This window comes from Paramormyrops kingsleyae, chromosome 2 (assembly GCF_048594095.1).
Source record: "Paramormyrops kingsleyae isolate MSU_618 chromosome 2, PKINGS_0.4, whole genome shotgun sequence".
NCBI classification, from domain to species: domain Eukaryota; kingdom Metazoa; phylum Chordata; class Actinopteri; order Osteoglossiformes; family Mormyridae; genus Paramormyrops; species Paramormyrops kingsleyae.
The window spans coordinates 32,064,454-32,087,161 of NC_132798.1; the positions used below are offsets into that span (position 1 = coordinate 32,064,454).

The following is a 22,708-nucleotide window of genomic DNA, read 5'->3' on the forward strand; positions in this document are numbered from 1 at the left end:
TCTAACATCGCTAAACAAATTTCAGGCATCGTGCCAGATGTTTATATAGCCTAAATTGTACGAATTCGCGAAACAATAAAAAAAAAGCTCTCGGCAGAAATCTTTCCGCTAGAAGGACAGCACACGTTTCCTAAGTCTGGCTGTCTAGGTTCCTGTGTGGCTCATGGTGAATTGAGGGTCCCTTTGCGTGAGCCGACAGCCGCCGGGAAGGACTGAGTATCCGTCCGTCAGGAAGACGCGGACGCGGGGAGTCGGGGCTCTTCCGTTCGGCCGGCCCAGCTGTGTTTATCTCTGATGTGAGGCCAGCAGGTGAGGACGGGGTCCACGGCCGTCACTGTATGGGCAGGCGATGATGGCCTCAGAGGGATCATCTATGCGTGAGAAGTGATTTCCAGGTTCAGATCTTTTAAACGTGACGATGGTTCCCTCGGTCCCAGGCGACACTGCAGGTGACAGCTAGATCCGTCTACCGACCTACATTATAAAAATGAAATTTTAATATTTATAATAGCCTACAAGAATGTTTTTTATATGAATAATGCTTTGTGCTTAGTTTTTTCCAGCCCCTACTTTATATCGATTTAAGTATCGAAAACATTCAGTCAATAAGATACAAAATTATTACAAAAAAAGCTGACTAAATGTAGGGCCTAACACCATTGAAATGTATTGACTCAGTGCAAAAGATAAAATTATGCTTTTAGTACCTAAGATGAAAAAATGAACCATTACATAAAAACAAGCCAAATTATGTAACAAATTTTACATGGATTCACACAAGTGTGGGAGACGCGAGTCTTTTACAGAGAAAAATGAAAAACCTGTTTGGGGAAGTCAGGCGTGTTTAAGGGAGCCGTGACAAATTTTAATTATAAAAATTTCTCTTCCCATTTTCGGGTTACCGTATTAATTTTTCTATGATTAACATTTTATGTTATTCCTTCTATAAATCTAAACCAGAAACCTTCATCATTCAAACTTGCCAGTTCATGTTTTGATAAGCAGTGAATGTATATTTTGTACATGCTTAAGATTTCTGGTGAGAGGATACACCTCGGAGTAATTTACTATTTACTGGTGCTCACCGAATTCCATCTCCTTTAGGTACATGTATGCCGTCCCCAAAATGACACTCTGCCAAATTTTAGCAGAGACATGCGGGGGTGGGGTGGGGTGGGGGGGCAATGAAGCTGACATAATGATCCCCCAGTCATCACTTGGCACTCAGCAACATCTGGAGCAGCTGTTGTGACAGGCCTATCAGAAAGCGCTCCGTTCGCTTTGCCTCCGCGCACATTTCTTACATCGTCCGTCTCGGGTCTGACATGTCTGTGGGCTGCCGCTGAGAACAAGTGAGTCAGATCCAGCTGGACCATTAACGCCAAAACGCACGCGGGTGGGGGGGGGGGGGGGTACCACTCAAACCACACCGCATACCTGTCCGACCTCAAGCATTCTCTGCAAATGCTAGGCATTGTGATGCAAACTGACAGTCCGTTGTTAATGCTAAATTAAAATCCAGTGTTATTGACTGAAGCATACAGGTTTAATAATACTCAGGCATGACCTGGTCATTCACAGCTCCTGTATTATGACATATATACACAGCATACACAATGCCTGGCAATAGCGTGTCCAGTGAGTGTCATGGATGAAAGCTCTTGACCTCCAAGCCTCAGCTGGACGCTCCTGCCTCGCATTATTACCACCCCCCTCCTGAGTATCTTCGTTTTATGGACTTCCTAAAGGATCCATTATGAAGTGATTTATGAGGAGACCTCCTGAGCCCCACGCACATCTGCGGTGCTCCATGCGCGTCTGGCCGCTCGGAGAATGGACGGAAGCTGCCCCGAGCGGCCCTTTGTTACAGCTTCAAAGTGCACAGGGAGGGGGGAGCCGGTCGCAGACTCCTGAGGTCGGGCGCAGAGATCACGGACGAGGAAAGGGAGGCCCACAGGTTGTAAGATCGCCTCGGTCTGTCCCCGGTGTCTGTGAAGGGGCCTCGGATCTCTCTCCTGCCTTTAAAGTATGATGGGTTATTAGGTCCTACTCTGTCCCACAGGACCGGGGCTTTATAGTGTCTGCGTGCCGTTTGAAGTCTAGTCCGCATCCCTCCAGAAAGGGCTCCGACCCCATCATGGTACAACGGAACGCTCCCATTGCTTCTGAAGTGCATCAACCGGGCTAGACGCCAGATTACCAGAAGTGCCACCTCACCGCCCGGGCACACGGAGGGACGGACTCGGAGGCCGTGTGGTGCAGTACGTTCAGCTGCATGTCACCTGTTCCACCAGCGTCCCTCAGGCTGAGGCTGGCCTCCTTCCAGCTAAAAGCCTGTAAAACCATCCATTGGGTTTTGAATGCACCCATGGCTGAATGAATCACATGATGTGGGGTGTTATATGGGGGGCGCTAACCCAGGCCACCGTTTTCCAACCCGCGTTACACCAGCTTCTGTCACTAAAAACATATTTTTACTACTTAAAGGAGCATTTGTTGTATTAATGAATGATCACTCCATTTCCCTTGAAAAGATAAACTGACTTTAAATCATCATTCATATGAATCAAAGCTCATATTAATTCACACGGGTTTGTTTGAGTTGCACAGTGAATTAAATAAAGGAAGTGCATTTCATTAAGACAGTCCTGCCCGGACACATAGCAGCTGTCTAAAAGGGTTTACCGTCAGCGCAGCTGAAAAATCAAGGCAAGCCCCTCAAACCAATATGCGTGGTTAGACACAATTTAAATTAACCGATCTAGCGAAATACGGCCCCCAGTTAGACACGGTCAGTGCGTGCTGCAGACTGACCTGGTCAGGACACGTCATACCTATTAAACATCGAGCTCATGCATGCAGTGCAGGGTCATCACATCTGTGCATGTTGGCCTGCTGGATGTGTGTTCGATCCCCTATGGAGTCACATGGCGTAGGGCAAAGTTTGGCTTTATCAGGCTGGGGGGAGCAGCTCCTGAGAAAATCTCATCTATTAGAAGCACCTCCAGCTTCCTGCTCTGAGAGAGCCAATCAAATGTGAAGACGGGGGAGCACATGGGCCCAGCAAACCCAGATTACCTGAGCGATCCGGGGTCATGCCGTACATCGTGCCGCAATGGCGCAAGGCCGGAATCACATTTCAAGTTGGAGCATAATGCAAAAAATGATCCAACTCTCATGTTAGTTATCCTGTGGTCCAGTAGGTTTGTGGATGTCTCTTTTCCCAAACTTAAGGAATGCTTTCCAAACAAGCACAGCACATGGATGGACGGAAAACAGATGTTAAATATCCCACCACACTCGTGTGAGTGCATGCAATCGGGGAAAAAAAAGACCTACCAATCAAAAAACAGGACACCAGGCAACCACTTAACGACAGGGTGAAATACACGTCAGCCCAACAACAGCAAACTCACTCACACGATGTTTGCTTTGTTCCGTTATATGAAACCCACAAGGAGACTTGACTCAGAATGCAAATTCCACCACCTCTCGGGGGGGGGGGGGCATGGTTTCAAATCAATCTCTGGTGTCTCAGTGTGTGTTATTAGTTGAAGCTGATTAATGTGGTTTGGGTCAAGAAAGTCAACAGAGGGCAACGGCAAACTCTGAAGTAGTAAATATATATGTATAAACTGAGAAATATCTAATTGTATACACAGTTAAATACTGTGTGAATGAGACAATTGTTCAAGGCTGTCAAAAAATGCTTAAAATTCAAGTATACTGGAGAGACAAACAAGATCCCACTGTGACATGTGACATAAAGGCGAGACTGAAATTCCTCCAGCGCTGTATCTAGCGCGAAGAACTGCGAGCGGCGCCTGAAACCTAACGGACACCTGCGCTGTACGTTTGATTTGCGGAAAGACCTCGGGCTCCGGCGTGTTCCATCCTGGCCCGGCGCGATCCGGAGCGACCTCATCAACCCACAAATTTGAAGGGAGGAGCCCAATACAATACTAGACGAGGACACGGCGTGTTAGACCTCACCGTCCACCTGCGGCATAGGGCTTAGCGAGAAGAGCAACAAAACACAAAAAATGTATACTTTGAGGCAAAAAGCCTTACTGAGTTCATAATAGACCTTGAGGGTGTCAGATGATTGAGGACGGCTTTTTTGCTACCAGCACAGGTAGGTCTCTCTGCTTTAGGCTGTAGAGAAGGTAGTGTGGTCATGAAGAGGGACACAGACTCCAGGTCCATAAGACATATTGATGACCCTCCTCATCCTTCGTTGTACACAGACCAAATGCTGATCCTCTGGTCCTTGGATCCAGCCGCCATGAGCCTCAGGCGAGGGTCCGCATGGTCGGAGAAGGCCACAGAGAGCACCGAGTCTGTGTGGTACTGGAGCACTGCTAGGGGCTTCAACTTCTTCCATCCAAAGAGGCGGACGCGGTGGTCCCAGCCGGCAGATGCCAACAGCTTGCGGTCGGCCCGTAGGCTCAGCTGGGAGATGCCTGGGTTGACCAGCTCCACGGAGACAGCCATCTAAGGGAAGCAGAAGGTGCCTTAAACTCACACAGGTTACCCTACAGCTATAAAGTAGTGTTTCCCAACCTGGTCTGTTAGTCAAACCTTTTATCCCTAGGCTTAGTCTACTCATGATTCCTCTGGTCTGAGTGCAGTGGTTCCTAAACCTGGTCTATTTTAAGTTTATCCAAGCATGTATGAACTGTGTTCATCTAACTCTGATTAATCTCATTTAGGCTTTTCTGTAAGTGCCGAGATGATTATCAGTCTACAGAAAGTGCTTTAGACTAGAGTTGAGAGCCATCATACGTGCTCAGATAAACTTAAAGTAGACGAGGAGTAGGTACCACTGAATCAATAGTAAACCCAAGCCTTGGAAACAAAAAGCTTAGACAGACACATGTAAGTGGAGCCATTCGCAATGCGCTCAGATTTATAAGGCATGGCACAACCTCAGAGGACTTTGTCACCAGAAGGTCTCAGGTCATGTCCGGCTTCAGCACTAGTTCTGCTGTCCAACTCACAACAGCTAAGCTGCTCAGAATTTGGTACCTGCGGAGTTCTTACTGACTTATGTGGTAACTTTACACTCTGCAGTGATAACAGGAGGAGGGAAGCTCGTCATACAGTCACACCAAAAAACATTACGATCAATAAGCGTATCTGCTTATCTAACCGTTCTGGTCCGTCAAAACCCACCTTATTAAAAACACGGAGGAGTCACGCCTTTCAGTCACCTTGAACCCGTCATCTGACCTGATGATGGAGACTCAAATGGAAGGCGATATAAATGTTTAACCTGGCAGGAGAACCTCAGGCCCTCAATCATCAGCCCAAAAACATTCAGCTATGAGGTCTGTTATTAACTTTTTTGAGCTGCTGTTTGGTTTGGAGTGCTGATCTTTAATTTTTTTTTAACTGGCCTTTGTTGCTATGTGAGGGCCGTTTGGCTCAAATCTTTATTTGCAGAACCGTGTTACTATAAGCGGCCCAGATGAACAGCTCAAAGCACTGAAAGACATGGTCAACAGGAGAAGAGGCTGATTCACACGCACTGGGAATGATTCTGCGAGGCGCCCGTGATTTCCAGAATGCCAGAAAAGCGAATTAATCTTCCTAACAGGCTATGATTCCCAAATAAGCTGAAACTGATGGTTCGTTAAGAATTTCCAAGAGTGTTCTACATGCTTAAGGGACATGACGAGCATGGGGTATGAATTCTGATGTTCTGTGTTCATCTGTGAATTCAAGCTCTACAGTTGAACTAAAACCACCAGTCTGAATGTCCATGAAACTTAATTCCAGAATCAGAAAGATCTGCAAGGAAGACTGATGCTTTACTCCTGCCGACGAGTGGACAAGAAATCGAACCCTGTGCATGGAAGAGACAACTAAACGTGAGCAGGCCATGGGAATGGGCACAAAACGCAAAGGTCATCCAGTAACACAGAGAGCCCAATATTCCTAGTGACTCCACCGCCATCCGGACTATTGCTGGGATAAACCGGGTCAAGATGGCAGGAGTACCCAGGTTAATGGCATTTAGTAAAAAGGAAAGATGACTACCTGATTCTGTAGCATGTTTAGAACAGTACTATCCCCGCAGAGAGATGTTGCTCCTTAACAAAGCAATAACTGGGCTGACATACATTTATTTTCCTCACTCCGTCTTGTTTTGTTCCTGTTGTCTAGGGGGCCAATCCTACACATCAAGGGGTGTGACCACGCCCCCAAGAAAGATCGCCCCCTGCTGACCCCAAAACCTTTTCTCTCGGTGAGGATGACAGTGACAAGAGACGCTCGTAAACCCTTTAAATGCGAAGCCAAACACAGCAGGCCGGTCTGCTCCAGGAGGTGCTCCTTCACGTTTAACAAGGTCAGCACAGAGGTAACCTCAGCCAGTGTGTAAAATATCCACATAATAATGCCTATTCATACCTAGACGGGGACACAGAAGCAGCCCCCCCTCACTCATAATACCCTATTCAAAAGGAGGATTGCTCTGCACATTAGGGGTTTTTTTGGGCCTGAATGTTCTCTGCCGGCTCGTCTGATTGTAGCAGTCAAACATTGGTGATCACTCCAGCTCATGAACATCGAAGCCGTGAACACAGGCTTCGGGTACGACCTGGGAAATCCCTGCAGAAGGTGAGGAGGAGTTCTGGGGATGGCGGGAGTAAAACAGTGAGGACAGCACTCACAGATGCCTCAGATCTCCAGAGTTGGGCGTTTGAATCTCGCCTCTGTTCTGTATTGTGGAGTTTGCGCGTTCTCCTCATATTACAAGGGTTTCCATTTACTCCTGCTGTCCAAAGACACACAGCTGGACTAACTGGCACCTCTAAATTGCCCATAGTGTAGGACTGTGTGTGTGTGTGCCCTGCAATGAACTGGCATCCTATCCTGGGCATACCCCAGCCTAGCGCCCTCTGCTGATTAGAATAGATTCCAGATAACCATGATGAGGATAAGCAGTTGGAAGTTGGAATAGAAGTACATCTATAGACAATGTATGTTAACACTTAGGTACAATAATAACCTCTTTAGACGGCAGTCCCAATCTCTTTCGATGGGAAAGCTAATGTGATGCTAACCTCAAGCTAACCTCTTCAGAATGCAAAGCCAATGTGATGCTAACCACTTAGCATAACTAGAAGGAGCCTATTTGCTACCCTGTACTGTGCAGAAGGCATAATGCAGATATAGCAAAGGTCTATACATTTTTCTCTAGGTGAGCAGGAATGCCTGCGACCTGTGGAAGCTGTCATCATATCTTAAACAGGGCTCTGAGGAAGCCACGCCTGATTTGCACTGCTCTCTCTCTCTCTCTCTCTCTCTCTCTCTCTCACACACACACACACACACACACACACACACACACACACACACACACACACACGGGCACACTGACAAGCGTCAGCAATGCACTGGCAGATTAGCGCACTGCTCAGTGTGCCACGCTTATCTCCGGCCGACGCCGAGTCGCTGATAGGTGTGTTTCCCAGCCGCTCAGCACCGCGCGAGCCTGAGGCCCGTCTCCCACTGCGTTCTGTCAAACGAAGTTTCCCTCCGCCATAAATTGCCAGCACTTGGCCCCCCGCTGTCCTGGGCAGTCCAGGGTCGAGAGGAACCGTGGGGGGGGGGGGGGGGGGGGTTCAAGCAATCGACAGGTCGAGACCTGCGCCGCTCCCCCTCCTGGCCAGGCCTCCCACTGCGAACTACTGTTCCTCCTGCCGCAGATGTGTTTTTTGTTTGGTTAACAGCCGCTAAGGTCCTGATATTTTTACCGCCTCTCGCGGGTCGTTCATCAGCACCGGGCGGCCAAGAGGCCCATACGCACCAGCACTGGACAAAAATACTTTTGTGGGAATGACTGGAGATGTCATTCCCTCTGTCTGGATGTCATACTGCGCTGCGCCTGAACGTGATTTAGGAGTCCCAGTGGGATCCCTAGCTCAGCGGCCCCCCCTCTACGTCCTACCACAAACGTTTATTAGATGCACATCCTTGCTGGTGGAGCAAAGCGAGAGAGACGCTTTCCCGGACATTTCCAGGATTTACTGGACACGTGTTCTGCAAAAGACCCTGAGACATTCTGCTTAATTCATCCGTTCATCTGTGAAAAGCACTGGAAAAAAACGGAGCCCCCGTTTCAAACGTCGGGGCGGCTCCTTCTGGCCACCAAACCAGCAGTAACGCCACAGCCAATAAGACGTCCGGATTCAGATGCCCGGCTGCAGCGACCGGCGTTTTCGGAGAGAGGTGAGCTCAGCTTAATGCCAAGAGGCGAGACACGGAGGGAGAGCAGGACGGAGCCGGGAGTGAGACACCGGCCAGGCAACCAGCGACTGATTAATGACTCTGGACCCCGCCAGAGACTCTCTCCGTGACCAAATATTTTCCCTGCCTATCAGGGCACCAGAGCAGAGCCAGCAGGGTGAGTTTGGGGTAGGGGCTGGGGGGGGATCCCCTTCCTGACCTGGAGGTTCTGCTGTCCGTCAAGCGTCCAGGAGCAGACGGCTCTCTCCGCAGACCCCGAGGCGCCCCTGAGTCGCTCCGGGTCGAAGTCGAGGCAGAGGAGGGGCTCCGAGTGGGCGACCAGGGTGCTGAGGGGCTGCCTCTGGGCGACATCCCACAGGGCCAGGGTGCCAGCCTCGTATCCCACCAGGAGGAGCGGGCCGCGGCCACTGTCAGGCTGAGGGGGGAGAGAAGGGGGGGCGGCATGGAAGTCAGATGCGGAAGCCCACAGTCACAGGGAGCAGCAGAGGTTATCTGAGCTTCAGACAAACTCAGAGGATCATAAATCAGACTGGGCCGCCAGCAGCTAATCACAGCTCTCATCACGGTACTCCTCCACTGGGTCACGTGGAGCCCTGCCAGGCCGCCCCAGCCCCCAGGTCCTACCCAGGTACTGAGGGCTTCCCGCTCCCGTCAGTCATGCATGCAGATCACGACAGCTTTCAGACTCTCGCAGGTAATACACTCACGGCCATGTCAGATCACAGCCCTGCCTGTAAGCCTCTCTTACATCAGCCCATCTGAGGAGGATCGAGGGGAAGCAGGATGCGTCCCGGCTGGAGGGGAGGGGGGCGCGAGCAGGGCTATGGAGATGGGGGGGGGGGGGGTCCGCCACATTTCACCACAGTGCTCGGGGGAGTACATGACTTAGGAGATTTAGAGCACAAGAGGTGTACAACCCCCCCCCGCCCCCCCCCAGCCGCATGCCCCCTCTCCCAAAAGCACCTTGCTCCAGTGGCCCTGACTCCCTGGTCCAAAAGCCCCCCTACCTTCCCGCTGGCTGCCCCCGGCCTGTGGTACCTTGTCCACGCATAGCAGACCCCCCCCGCCGCACATGTGGGCCTCATCGGCCCGCCCAGCATCTGCGACCCATTTCGCTTTATGTCCAGCGAACAAATTACAGGCAGGATCTGTGCCTCATAAACAAAATCACTAACGATGATATTAAGAGGTCAAAAAAAAAAACAAATGAAAGTAAATGTGAGTCAGTGCCCCCCCAGCGGGCGCTTAAGCATTACCGTGTGCTTGCCCCCACCCCCACACTTCAGCTAAGTGTAGGAGCGCTCTGATTGATGATGTCACGGGGCAAAGGTCACAGAACCCTGGGCAGACACCTAATTCATTTTATCCTCCAGCGCTCCTCTGCACCAGCACGTCTCACCGGATCACGGCTGGGGGAGAAGGAGCGCGTCGCAGCCCGAAGCAGGCCACAGGCCGGGGGTGCGCCCGCTGTCCGCCTCACAGTGCTGAGGGTGAGCCTGGCGCTTCACATCGGTGGGGGGCTGAATCACACCTCAGACACATCATGGCGGAGCGGCCCTTATGCCAGGCCCCAGGCAGTGACGACATCATCAGGTGTCAGAGTGACAGGGCCTCGCACGGGTATACCCCCCCCCCCCCCCCCCGTCGTATATCACCACCAGCCCGAGACCACGGCCCACATATGGAGACCACAGCTCAGGCCAGGAGGAGGCCACACTTAAAACACCTCTAATCCCTTCCAAAGGTCCAGCGGCGAGCTCCTTAATTCCTGCCATAAATCTGCTGTGGGCCGATGCCAAGATGATGGAGTGTCTCTGCTGGCCCGGGAGGCCGAGGCGGCTTCGCGCCACGGCTTCCGCTCCTCCTGCTCCTCCTCTCCCTCTACATACCGAAGAGCCTCTTCAGGCATAGGACGGTGACTCGGGGGAGGGGGGAGACGCTAGACGCCCGGACGGGGCCTATCCCACGCGCGTGTGTGTGGGCTCTCGGCCCGCGTCGGGCATGACGGATCCCCGCTGCCGTGTGGTGCGGCGTGTCGGCGGGGCTGCAGAGAGACCGGTGACATTTACGGATTACCGCGGCGGCGGGATGAAAGCCCGGCGCCCTGCCGTCACGCACATGCTTTCACGCGCCGGGTTCGCTGTGGAGTACGCAATATGAGCCTCTCATCCCAGACGGCCTCCGCAGACACTATCCGCGATTCATCTCATCGTGCAGAGGCCACCCGGGACACACGACAACACCAGGCGGTCAGCTGACCAGGCAGCATTCACACCTCGGTTATTAAAAAATAACTGAAATAGCACTTTAACTAGCCATGATACTAATTACAGACGTACGGCAGCTCAAACTGAAAAGTCTCCGTGGGTGCAGCTCATTTTGGTGCTTCAGTCTCTCCAAACAGGCTAATTACAGTGCTGGGACTGGCACAGGCTTCACAAAGCGGTCGGAGACAGGTCGGACCATAAATCACACGCCACGTCTCCTGCACGCATCCGGTTTGGATCAGGCAGCTCCCTGCCAGCCGACGAAAGGAGGACGAACGTGTGAAGATGAGGAGGGAGAACGGAGACGGCCTGGCAGGCTCTTCCCGAGCGGGACGGGCCCCAGGAGGGGTGGGGCCTTACCTGCCACAGCTTGGTACACATCACCATCCCCAGCCTGGCATCCGGCTTCAGGGAGCAAACCGCCGTCCCGCTGGGGAAGTCGATGACCTTCACCTGGGATACAGAAGGGTGAGGTGAGGGTGCAGGCAGGGTGTGTGCTGACAGCGGGGATCCCTCCCATACAAATATCACCAGTGGGTTTGGGCTCATCCTACGTGTATTTTTATTGGCTCCCCAGAATACAGGGCAAACGGACGACACGTTACGACTTGACTCCTTCCTGCGGTGGCCTGCAGGTTTCCTCAAGTGTAAAAGACAATAATAAAATAAATGTTTTCCTTTTCATAAAAGCATTACAGCTATCATTAGGATGACATCATCAGTACAGAACCAAACTCATCACGCCATTTCAATCTTTTGATGCCACAAAAAACTCAAGGGATGACCAGACCTGCGGACCCCATCTGGGGCTGAGTACCCGCTGCTGCCAGGGAAACGGGTGCCTGTGTGGTGCGGGACCCGGTAAATTAAAAAGGCTCCGTTAATTAAAGCTTCATGTGGGGCTGTGCTGGGTAAACATCAAACCGGTTACTGACAGACGGGGAGGAAGTTGATGGAGTTGCGGTTGCCTCCAGGCCTAGCCAATCGAAGGCATGCAATGCAGCACTCAGAGATGCCCGGGAGGCGCGCCAACCCCCCCCCGCGCTGCTGTTTAAGGGCGACCTGAACCTGCTGTGGCGTGACATTCGGGAGGGGGGGCCACGGCTCTTCAGTTGCACCCTCATCATGTCGGTGCCACCAGTAGGGCAGCAGCTATTGATTATCTTAGTAATGGAGTATTCTAGCGATTATTCCATCCATTAATCAAGTAATCGGATAAGAAATACTTGTCTTATTAAAGAGCAATAGTGACTTTTCAAAAGAGAAAGACAGGTCTCTTAAGATGAACAACTCATTGGTTTCCTTTTTAGAAACATTTTAATGGTTAAACTGCATACAGTATCTGTCAAAACAACTAAACCCTTTAGTGCATTTATGTACATATTAGTTCTTCTTAAAGAAAACACTTTCTTAATGCTTGTGTACATGGGACTGTCAGGAAACCCTTATTACATACCTCGGATCTTCAGTGACCCAGCACATATAGGCTGTATTTAAAAGTCAAGCCACAAATAACCGTAACTGTGCAGACTTTTACTGAATACATCTACCCCGAGAACTAAGAACAGTTTTTAAACAAATTTTACTTTTTACATCTCAAGCACTGGTCCACCGGCAACCTGTGGGACCCGGGTTTGAATCTCCGCCTGGGTTCCATGTGTGTGGAGTTTGCATGTTCTCCCCATGTCATTGTGGGGTTTCCTCCGGGTACTCTGAGTTCCCCCCACAGTCCAAAGACATGCTGAGGCTAATTGGAGTTACAAAATTGCCCATAGATGTGAGTGAATGGTGTGTGAGTGAATGGTGTGTGAGTGAATGGTGTGTGAGTGAATGGTGTGTGAGTGTGCCCTGCAATGGGCTGGCCCCCCATCCTGGGTTGTTCCCCGCATCATACCCGTAACTTCCGGGATAGGCTCTGGACCCCCCGCGACCCAGAAGTATAAGCGGTTTGTAAAAAGGATGGATATTCTAAGTAATTCAACATGAGGGAGACAAAATAATGTGGAAAAAAGCACTTTTTGTTCAAGCGCTGTTTACAAAGCGCATGTAAAAATACAGAAACTATTACCACAATGCAGTATTTTGTTTTAGTATATAAATAACCCAAAATAATTTAAGCTATTTTACCATAATTTTTTTAGTGAATTCACACTGAATCATGTGACCCGGGGAGAACTGCAAACTGGTATTTTAATGAGGTGTATTAACATGGTAACAGTGCAGCTAACTAATCATGAAGCCGTTGATAACCTGGACAGCTTTGTAATGTTACCCTGTGTCTATAGAAAATGACAAATCATCAGTGAAATGGGAACGTTAGCCTCCATCGCTACTAAGCTACCATCATAACTGTTAATAATGATAAACATTAACAGCTAATGCTGAGCACATATAAAAACAAAACATTCATTGTTAAATGTTTCTTTTTTGAATCTCTTATTTTATCAACGTACCGCTTAAAGTACTTGGCAAGCAACGGAATGAACATGATTCTATGCCGTGTTTGTCAACGTTTGGAACTACTCGCCGTCCCCGTGACCCGGAAGTTTGCTGGAAATTTCTCTGCCATTTTTTTACAATGGGTCCCTATCAGAGTGTCGTCACACTGGTTTTTCACCACTCTGCTACACGTAATGCAGCGTAAGCAAACTGCGCGACAGTAATAATCCTCCGTATGAATCACGGTGATGACTGAGCAGTACATAGTCGTATGGCTTAAACGAAGCATCGAGGCAAATGATTTGCATCGAGGACTTTTCGTAATCGAGTTATTCGAGCTCCTCGATGAATCGCTGCAGTCCTAGTCTCCAGGACCCGCCGCTGTCAGGTTCGCCGGACCGAGCCACTGTCACCGCGTGTCTCACCTCGTCCATGGTCTCCACAGGGTGTGCTAGCAGCCGGCTGCAGAGTCCCGTCTCCAGCAGGGAGCACTGGCAGAAGCCCACGCTGCCGGTGCGGATGGAGTCTGTCACGGCGCTGCGGCCCTCCGCCAAGTCCCAGGTACACACGCGCGAGTCGCGGCCCTGGCTGCATCACACACACACACACACACACACACACACACAGACACACACACACATACAGAGGGCCGTTTCTGTCCCTGATGATGGAGAGCCACTGTGCAAGCAGGTCCAGTACGTCACAGCTCCATTTACCACCCAAGCCAGACTAATTCGGGCCCCTCAGAATGACAGGAAACTAGGGGTGCTGACCACCAGACCTCCTAGAGGACTCATTCAATGACCCTTCTGTCTGCTTTGACAGTACTAAAGTGGAGGGCATTTCAAGCTTCTAATCCTCGCTAAAGTTATAGGCTAAACGTTCACTAGGTTATTAACAGAAAGCAAATACGTTTCTCAACATTTTCTCTGCTCCCTCAAGTTCTGCCCTGGGAGTAAAACTCCACTGAACATCACTGCAGGAATCGCAGACATCAAAGATCAAAGACGTGATGAAAGACAGGACATCTTGGAAACCATCCTCAAGCGTACAAATCTAATCTGTACAACGTGAATCAGAACCGGAGGAGAGTGTTCAGTCATTACTTTAAGAAGGTCTATCAGTAGCCCATAGTGTTCAGTAATTATCCTATGAGCACCTCTCTGGGCTACACAGTGCTCAGTAATTACCTTATGAATATCTCTTTGGGCTACAGAATGTTCAGTAGTTACTGTACAAGTATCCCTCTGGGCTACACAGTGTTCAGTAATTACCGTACAAGTTTCTCTGGGTTACACAGTGTTCAGTAATTACCTCATAAGCATCTCTCTGGGGTACAGTGTTCACTAATTAACTTATGAACATCTCTCTGTGGTACACTGCGTTCAGTAATTACGTTATAAGCATCACTCTGGGGTACACAGTGTTCAGTAAATACCTTATGAGGGTCTCTCTAGACCCCAAAGTCTTGAGCCAGATGACCGACGCCCCAGAGTGACCATCTAGAGTTCTCTCGGGTCGCCGGGTTGTCAGGTTCCACTGGTGAATGGTGCCCTTGGCCGAACTGAACAGAAAAAGCCAACAGCACATCAGCATCCGTGTGCGAGGCACCCAGCAGAACTCTGTAGGGCTGGGGCAGGCGTTCTCACTCACCCAGAGAAGAGCAGGGGCGGGTCAGAAGTGCCGCAGCTGAAGTGCAGAGTGTTGACGGCGGCCCCTGACCCCCGCAGGACAAACTGGGGATCCGGAGGAGGGCTGGCCATCACTGGGAGGACACAGCAGCACTGGTGCCTTCCATCATCCAACAGCACCAAGAAGAAAGACCAATCAAACACAAGAGGCAGTCTCTAAAACAATTCCCATAACTATAGCTCACTGCAGTTCCAAGATACAGAATGTCCATCGGGGGCATGTTCAGCACACATGCAGGCTGCAGAGAACACATTACAGACACAGCCCCACCCTCCACATTTAAGTCTTAATTAAATAAAACCATTTCCCACAGGCTGTGGGGCAGAATGCAGCGGACACAAGAATATCAGGCTCACTTGCTGTGGTATCAGCCAACGTCTGAACAAAGAGTAACATGTTTGAAAAAGGTGCTGATTTAATGGCAGGAAATCGCCAAACCAGGTCAGAGCATTGGTGTCCTTCTTAAAGGTGTTCGCAAATTCCAGTCTAGTAGTACTGTGATGGTAATAAAAATTATCTTTATATCTCCGGAACTAGATTCCCAATAAATATAAACAAGGCCTTGGGGCAAAGAGAGAGGGACTGATATTTCTCTTTCTTTTTCTACACACAATAAGAGCGATTACCCAATGCATCATAAATCATTCCGCCAGACAGTTTAATTACTGTAAACAGAATGAGACTGAAGCTTCTAAAATGCAGTTTTTCTCAAATCAACAGCAGAATTTGGGAGGATGGCAGCATGGTGACATGCACGCTCGGTCGCACCAGGAATCCCACGCACGAGGAAGCGACCCGACGAGAACCCGGGGAGTCTGCGGGCAGCGCGGCACAGGGCTCCGCAGAGCCGCAGGGCTCATTCCAGGGCTCTGCTCCCCAGTGCTCTCCTTACCTATATTCCACATTAACCCCCCTCCCCGCAGCGAAACCTGAGCCCATACCATCCCAGGTCGACTCATTTCAGGAGGTTAGTGGTTAAATGGGCCGTGCTGCCCCGTGGAGCGGAGACGGCGCAGCCCTCCTAATTAAGAGCCGGGCACAGCCGTGTCCCTCAGCGTAACCCCTCTGACAGGGGGCAGCCAGGCAGGCTCCTCTCTGCCATTACTGAGCCGCCCGAAGCAAGAGGGCGCCTTTCCATATCTGCATGCCAGAGACGGTCACAGCTCAGCTAAAGGGCGCATTCTCACAATAAATGCAATGCTACATAAAAAAAAAGACACCCCGATTTGTTTTTTACACTATATTGTGGTCCCACCACCCTGACTGGGGCTAAGCAGTTAGAAAATGGATTACAGACTGCTTACCGTTGTGCTGATTGAACACAAAGCGAACAGAATCGGGCCAATGCTTTAATCCACCCATCACCGTAACCGCTTAATACCAACTGGGGTCGCAGGGGGGGGGGCAGAGCCTGGGAAGTCGCCAAAACACCACAGGGCACAGACACACACAAGTACCTGGCCAATTCAAACTTGCCAATCAACCTGCCCTGCATGTTTTTGGACCGTGGAAGGAAACTGGCGAAAACCCACGTGAACAGTGGGAGAGCATGCAAACAGAAAGGACCCGGGACCTGCCTGCTGTGAGGCAGCGGCGCTAACCACTGCACCACCATGCCGCCCTCAACACTTTCATGCTGCCCCTTTTGCTGAAACGCTATCTCCGATGAGACATCTAGAGGGGGATAACACTTGCCATAAGACCCCTGCTCTGCCCCTCACAGCCAGCTCAACATGCACCTGTAGGCAGAGGGGTGTGAACACATTCCCTGCGGCTGCTGTTGCGATGTCAGTAAAAGGTAAAAGCCCACCCTCTTCTGTCACGGGACACAGTGACCCCTCCCCCGGTCATAGTCCCAGTGGTTACTCCTCCTCCCCATGGCACCTAGGACACGCTTCTCCTCAGGTCTCATGCCCAAAAACCCCGGGTGAACCTTCAACGCCCCCTCTTCCTCCGCAGTCGTGTAAGCGGTGAGTTCTGGTCATGCTTCGTGTTTCTTACACACGTGACTCTGCCACAAACAGGGCAGCCGGAACAGGTAGGGTGACGGAAAGGTCCGAGTCAGGTCATGGGGGTCACCTGTCCACCAGCTGAATACAAAGACTCCCCAGGTACCGACAGGACAACTGATCCGAACATCACATTTCTGCTCAATCACTTCACCAGAATTAGACCAAATATAACTGCAACCACAAAACAAAAACAGGAATTGAACTAGGTAGACAGCACCTACACTGAAGGCCTGATCCAGATATATACCAGAGTCCTATAGAACAGCTTGTCCCAATGGGATGAGATGAGAGCAGATTGGGGTTTAGGTTCCCATAGTAACAGATAAGCCAATCCCAGTAATCTGACTCTAAGTCAGTGGATAAAGGCAGTTTGTCTCCTCTAGGCCGTCTGTCAACACCTCAGCAGTAATTAGGCCTAATTATGAGAGAGAGACCTGGCTTCCCCCTTCATGTTATTAAATAAGGGTCGGCTTCGACGGCCAGGTATCTCTCAACGCCGTCGAGGGGCCAGCGACCTTCAGATCAAACGGAGCCACTATCTGCAGCCCACTGGTTGCAGGGGGCGGCCGGCCCATTTAACGCAGCCTTCAAAGATAGGAGACTAAGCCGTCCGCATTCCATCATGGGCCCCGTGGAGCCGCTGTCCCGTGATCGGCAGCGGCATCGCTGAGTCCAGCCCTCTATCACAGCTACCCATTCATAAGCGGGAGCCCAGTCAGGACGCAAAAGGGTTCTTATGAAAACCCCACTTAGAAGACAGAGTCGTGCCGTGGACTCGCCCTTTGTATTCAACAGAGACGCCTCGTACCCGAGTCATCGTAGACGCGAGTCTCTTCATGCAGGAACGCCAACATGAGTGGGAGAGAAAGCACGTAGTAGGTGATCGCAAGCTAGAGAGGCACGTGGAGCATGGTATTTTAGTGCAGGCTGACACACCTGTCACCCACAGCATAATGCATCCGAAGGCGGCATCAGAGGTCACTGTGCTTTCGTGACGCCTGTCAGGAGCTCTGCCTGGATGAGATCATATTTAGCTGTCAGTCATTCAGCTCGTAATGAAAACATTCTTATCTCAGGTTTTTTTTTTTTCCTCCTTCAGTGTCTTGGTGCGCCTCTCCAATTCACTGGGGTTCACTATTGACTTTTTTTTTTTTGACAGTCAGAGAAATCCACTCCCCCCTCAAGCCCAAAAAAGTCAAGCGCTCCTAGGGAGGAAACAAATTTACTGAATGGAGCCGGGGCCCATTATTGGGGACAGTTAAACAAACGAGGGAGGAAGCGCAGACAGCTCCACACCCAGCAGGGCAGGAGCCCGGGCTGGAAAAACACGCCGGCGGGACGTGGCGGGCGAGGCGCAGCACGGGCGCAGCGACGCCCGCCATCACTCACAGCGCGGACAGAGGAAGCGGACGCATTGTTCCCCATTGGCGGCATGAATGCTGACCGGGGGCCGGCTGCAGATAAGGCCTGAGCGGCATCTTTGTGGAGCACATGGAGTTGGGAGCCACAACAGCTGATCGGCAGCAGAGAGGCCCACAGACCTCTCTTCCAGATCTATGAGCACCATTTACAGAGTCCCCCAGCAGGTGTTAGGTGTCCAAGACCAGAGCCGACAAGGTGATTTTTAAACATGATAAGCATTTCGTAGCAATATATCCCCATCCTCTCTAGTGTCCCTGTTATTAAACTTTAAGTATGAGCATTCGGGCCACCCCTGATTTTAACTGCTCTCCTGCAGTGTGGTTTGTATCATAATTAGTTAAGCTGGTACAACAAAACGAAGCACGCAGATAAAGTGGTCCTAATGGTCTCCGTCGTTTTAAATAGCTGGGGTTTAATCAGACGCTTTAACTACACGTTTCACAGCCGAAAAGACGAATGAAAACCTTGTAGTACACACTTCAAAAACCCCTGCGGCTTCGCTTTAATTCCTCCCCCCGGACCGGTCGCTCAGCGGGAGCAGAACCACATAAATCTATATATAAGGACCCACCGAGCCGTGAATGTTTTACTGATAGCAAACCGATCCACCGACGACGCGCAGCGCCGCACTGTAAACACCGCAGAAGTGAGAGCTCCCAACGCCCGCGCAGCTGGACCCGACGCGCATGCACCGGCGCCCGGAAACCGAACCTGCGACGGGAGGACGTGAAGGACCCAAAATCATGGCGCAAGGTGTCCAGCGAAGCGCCTGAATATTCACATCTACCGACGGAAAAGAACGCATCTCTTTACCCATTTCATAACTGAAGCTTTAGAAACAGTTACATCCTCTGTTATTGCTGACATTGGGGTAAATTTGCGAACGATATACGGGAACGAGTGATAAGCTATTATAGGGCTTGAATATCTGTTCGCAAAGTGCCTGTCCGCGGCAACTTCGTTTTAATGAATGAATTGCAGCACCTTATACGCTGCACTGTAACAAAACATGAAGCACTCCATTAAACTGATACCCACATTTTATCATTTAGCCGTAGTTTAACTGCATTTAACCATCGAAATACTGCGTGGACGTTAAATACGTTCCGTTAAAAGTGTATTTTATGGCTCAGTGTTTCAGATGGTTCATCGGTTTATTAGGCAAACCCAACTGCAGAAGCATTAGGAGTTTCATTTACTAGGGCTGCGTGCATAAGATGCATAACATTAGATGAAAGATAAATAATAATAAAAGCAACAACAGTATTTCTTGTCACGAGCAAGGTTCCAATGCAGGAAAATGAGCAGCAGAGCGAGTGAAGCCCTTCCTAAGTATTACACTGAACAAACAGACAGCTCTTTATTTTTTATCCTTTTCAGGCTATTATAGTAAGAGAAAAAAACTTGGTTCCCTAATCCATAGAGCACACAGTGTCCTTTCATGAATGAGAAACCTTTATTTGTCCATTCCTATCATGGAAAGGGGAGGTTTCAAGCTTGGCTGGGTCTGAGCGAGAAGATTAGATGAAACAAGAGTGTTTTAAACCTCTTTGGGGGCCCTGGATTAAGTCAGATGCAGGCCATATATTGTCTTTCCCTGGGCAGCTAAATGAATGGGTAAAGAAGAAATGGTATTCGGTACAATAAGGATGTTGGAATTCACCATTAAATAAAACCAAAGTGGTCAGTGTAATGTTTTGTAATCTGTGTGTCTGTGTTTCATGCTTGAAAATTCATCAGCTTCCACATGACAGATTTTGTCTAAATAGTAGCACAATATCTAATATTTATAGAAGACTCAACTTCATCAAAATGCCAGAAATGCATTTTCAAAAGAATGAAGATTAAAATGAGCTTTAAACAGACAATGATTAACATGTTAGATTTTGTTCAGAAACATTACAGAGATGCGATGCATCACCTATAAACACCTAGTTTGTATATTCAGACATAACTAAAGATTTAAAGTTTGAACATTTATTTGTACACATTGAAACTGTCAACAATTTTTAAATGTTGAATAAGTGCTAAATAAATATTTCTGTACTCCGAAGTGAGTATGCGATGCTGTATGAGAACAGAACCTGCTGTCCTTGAGTATTATCTCTGAAGAAAGCATTCGGAGGGGATGGTTGAGATTTAGCCTTGAGTCTGACGTTCCTCCGGTGGGACATCATGAGGAACAGGAAAGCCGAGGCGTAGGAGTATGGGAGTACTACAGCCACCGTGTCGGGGGACAGTGGTGGCCGGCTGGCCGGCAAGAAGGTGACATGAGCGGCGTTACTGGGGTTGGTAACTGAGATGGGGGGAAGTCAATTACAGCAAATGGATGCGGCAGGATAGTGACCCCTCACAGGGGGCCGCCAGCAAAGCCCGATGGCTCAGCGGTCAGATGCCATGCCCCATGTGCCCATGAATTATTAGTGCCATCTCGGTTTACCTGCCACAGGCTACAATAGCAGGACTGCCGTCATGCCTGCGCTGGTGCGTGGGGGGTGGGGGCATTGTCATGACTACCAGGAGCAGGTAAAGAAACCCCCCCGACTCCCACTGTGCCCCTCATAGCGGGGGCATGTGGGGTTGCCTTACAGCTCATCAAATTAGGAAGGATTTGAGCTGAGGGGTGGAGTGGTTGGTGCTGGATATACTGAACACCGCTGCCCCTGTCCTAGAAATGGGGCGGAGTGACACAAGTATCAGGGGCGACAGCCAACAGGGAGGTTAAGCATGTGTGCTGGGGTCCACTTCTTGGGGTGGGTTCTGCTGTCGTACCCTTGGGAAAAGGACGCAAACCTGAAATGTTTCAGGAAAATTACCAGCAGCAGAAGTGCGTGAAATGGTCACTTAGCAGAACTCCGTCTGAGCTGGGGAGGTGATGGAATAGACGCAAACATTAATGCGTACAAGAGAATATACTTTCATCGATCCAATAATCTCTCATCCTGGATAGGGTCATGGACAGGACCGGTCACATTGTGTCTGTAGATTGTCAGCAAAGAAAGACGAAGTGGAAATGACCATCTAATAATCACAGAGTGCAGTTCTCTTTTACTGAGATGCAGGAAACGGATGAATGACATTAAGGTCGCGATGGCTGCATATTAGCGAAGACGTATGATCAGTCGCGCGATGAGCTGGTCTTATTCTGACTGGGAATTCACACCCCGCCGTTCTGGAATCCTCTTGTTCCTTTGAGAATGTGACCTTGAACGTCTGCAGCTTTATTAATTTAGAAAAAAAAGCATGTCCTCTTGTAAAGGTTTCTGAACAAAGTTTGCGGGGAGGAGGGGGTTGTAAAAATGTCCAACTCCCCAGTGGCAGGGAGCCGCAAAGCCACATGGCAGGTGGGGGGGGGGGCTAAGACGAGTACACTCATCATCACACCCCCCTGAGGTAGCATGGGTATCCCCTGTGGGGGGGAGAGGGTGCATTTTGGACGAAAAAGTCATACAAAGTTGTTAAAGCACTTTCCTCGTCTTCCCACACTTGCCTAAAGCTGCTTCATATCAGGACGAGAAATTAAAACTTGATACATGGACCTGATCAGACCCCGTTTTTTTTCCAACACACAAGGGGGGGGTGGCCCAGGTATCCAGAAAATGTGAGATGCCCATCCTCCAGGGGGCGGCCTTTTGGGGGAGAATGGCCTGGGTGTGAGTAGAGCGGTTGCAGGAGTGGTGTGGAAGGATAGGCCGGGCCAATGTGGGTGTGGGGGGGGGCAGAGAACTGAGCATGGAACACAACAAGACAGGCAACTGAAGTCCGAGGACTCTGTCAGCGACACCCCGTCAGCCACGGCCTGCAGCGGGAGGGAAGCACATGACATTAACTGTTAAATCAAGTCTCTTTAAGCCACAGTAAGTTAGTGCGGCTGGATAGAAACAGAAACTGCGAGCGAGCCCCCCCCTCCCCCCCAACCTGTATTACAGCCAGCAGATAATCTAACCACGGTCACGTTCACCTGTTTACCTTTGTTTGCAAAAAGATAAAGTGGAAAAAGAAAGATATTGTGAGAGAGCCAAGCAGTGAACACTGAGGCGAGCTGTTCAGGTAAACAAAGACGGCCGTGTCAGCAGGGAGAACAACACGCATCCAGGCGCAGACCGTCAGTGTGTGAAGTCTGCGTAAGTGTTGGGTGAGGGAGCAAGTCTCTGATTCACTGATCTCTCCCAGACCTGCTGTGGTTTGGAGTCCAGCAGGGATCACCAGTGCTGACAAAGGATCTCTGCAGGAACAGATGCAGGTGTTTGTTAGGGCACTGCGGTGATTCACTGGCCGTCCGTGCCCAGTCTTACCGCCCCGCTGTCCGCGGCATGCAGATGGCACAGATAACATCTCGCAAATTTATTACGACGGAGGGCAACGATGTTCCCGTGCTCGCACACATCAAGATGATTAAAGGGCAGGGCGATTACTGTTATCATTTTGTTATTCATGTCTGGAGATTAAAATCACTATTAATTACATGTCAGACTCCAGAAGCTCTTAGAGGAAGGCAGGGAGACGTGAAGACAGAGAAAACAGCCAAGGCTGATACTCATCAAGCAGCTTCACGAGCCGGTAGAACTGGTACAAACATAAACAACGCCGTATGGCCTAGAGCAAGCAGTGCCTGCTTCC

At 50.1% G+C, this 22,708-nt stretch overlaps 1 protein-coding gene across 3 annotated transcripts; it reads right to left on the reverse strand.

Moving 5' to 3' along the window:
• Positions 1-1,532: 1,532 nt before the first annotated feature.
• gnb1l (guanine nucleotide binding protein (G protein), beta polypeptide 1-like) lies at positions 1,533-18,817 on the reverse strand. Of its 3 annotated transcripts, none has more exons than XM_023812405.2 (7): positions 18,800-18,817; positions 14,616-14,753; positions 14,401-14,526; positions 13,388-13,550; positions 10,884-10,976; positions 8,456-8,671; positions 1,533-4,494 (listed from the first exon to the last, which is right to left on the reverse strand). In XM_023812405.2, the coding sequence occupies exons 2-7, from the start codon at positions 14,723-14,725 to the stop codon at positions 4,228-4,230; spliced, it is 975 nt and encodes a 324-aa protein (XP_023668173.1). In that variant the 5' UTR covers positions 14,726-14,753; positions 18,800-18,817; the 3' UTR covers positions 1,533-4,227. The 3 variants fall into 3 exon arrangements, with proteins under 3 accessions (XP_023668173.1, XP_023668172.1, XP_023668171.1); XM_023812404.2 differs by lacking the exon at positions 18,800-18,817 and adding an exon at positions 18,660-18,788; XM_023812403.2 differs by lacking the exon at positions 18,800-18,817 and adding an exon at positions 17,603-18,788.
• Positions 18,818-22,708: the final 3,891 nt, after the last annotated feature.

What these genes read in the sequence shown, in the direction of transcription:
- gnb1l (XM_023812403.2), bottom strand. Translation starts at nt 17,625, where the DNA reads ATGCATTATGCTGTGGGTGACAG. An exon ending in CATTATGCTGTGGGTGACAG is followed by an intron (nt 14,754 to 17,602) that starts GTGTGTCAGCCT and finishes GGATGATGGAAG; the next exon opens with GCACCAGTGCTGCTGTGTCC. An exon ending in CCGCCCCTGCTCTTCTCTGG is followed by an intron (nt 14,527 to 14,615) that starts GTGAGTGAGAAC and finishes TTTTCTGTTCAG; the next exon opens with TTCGGCCAAGGGCACCATTC.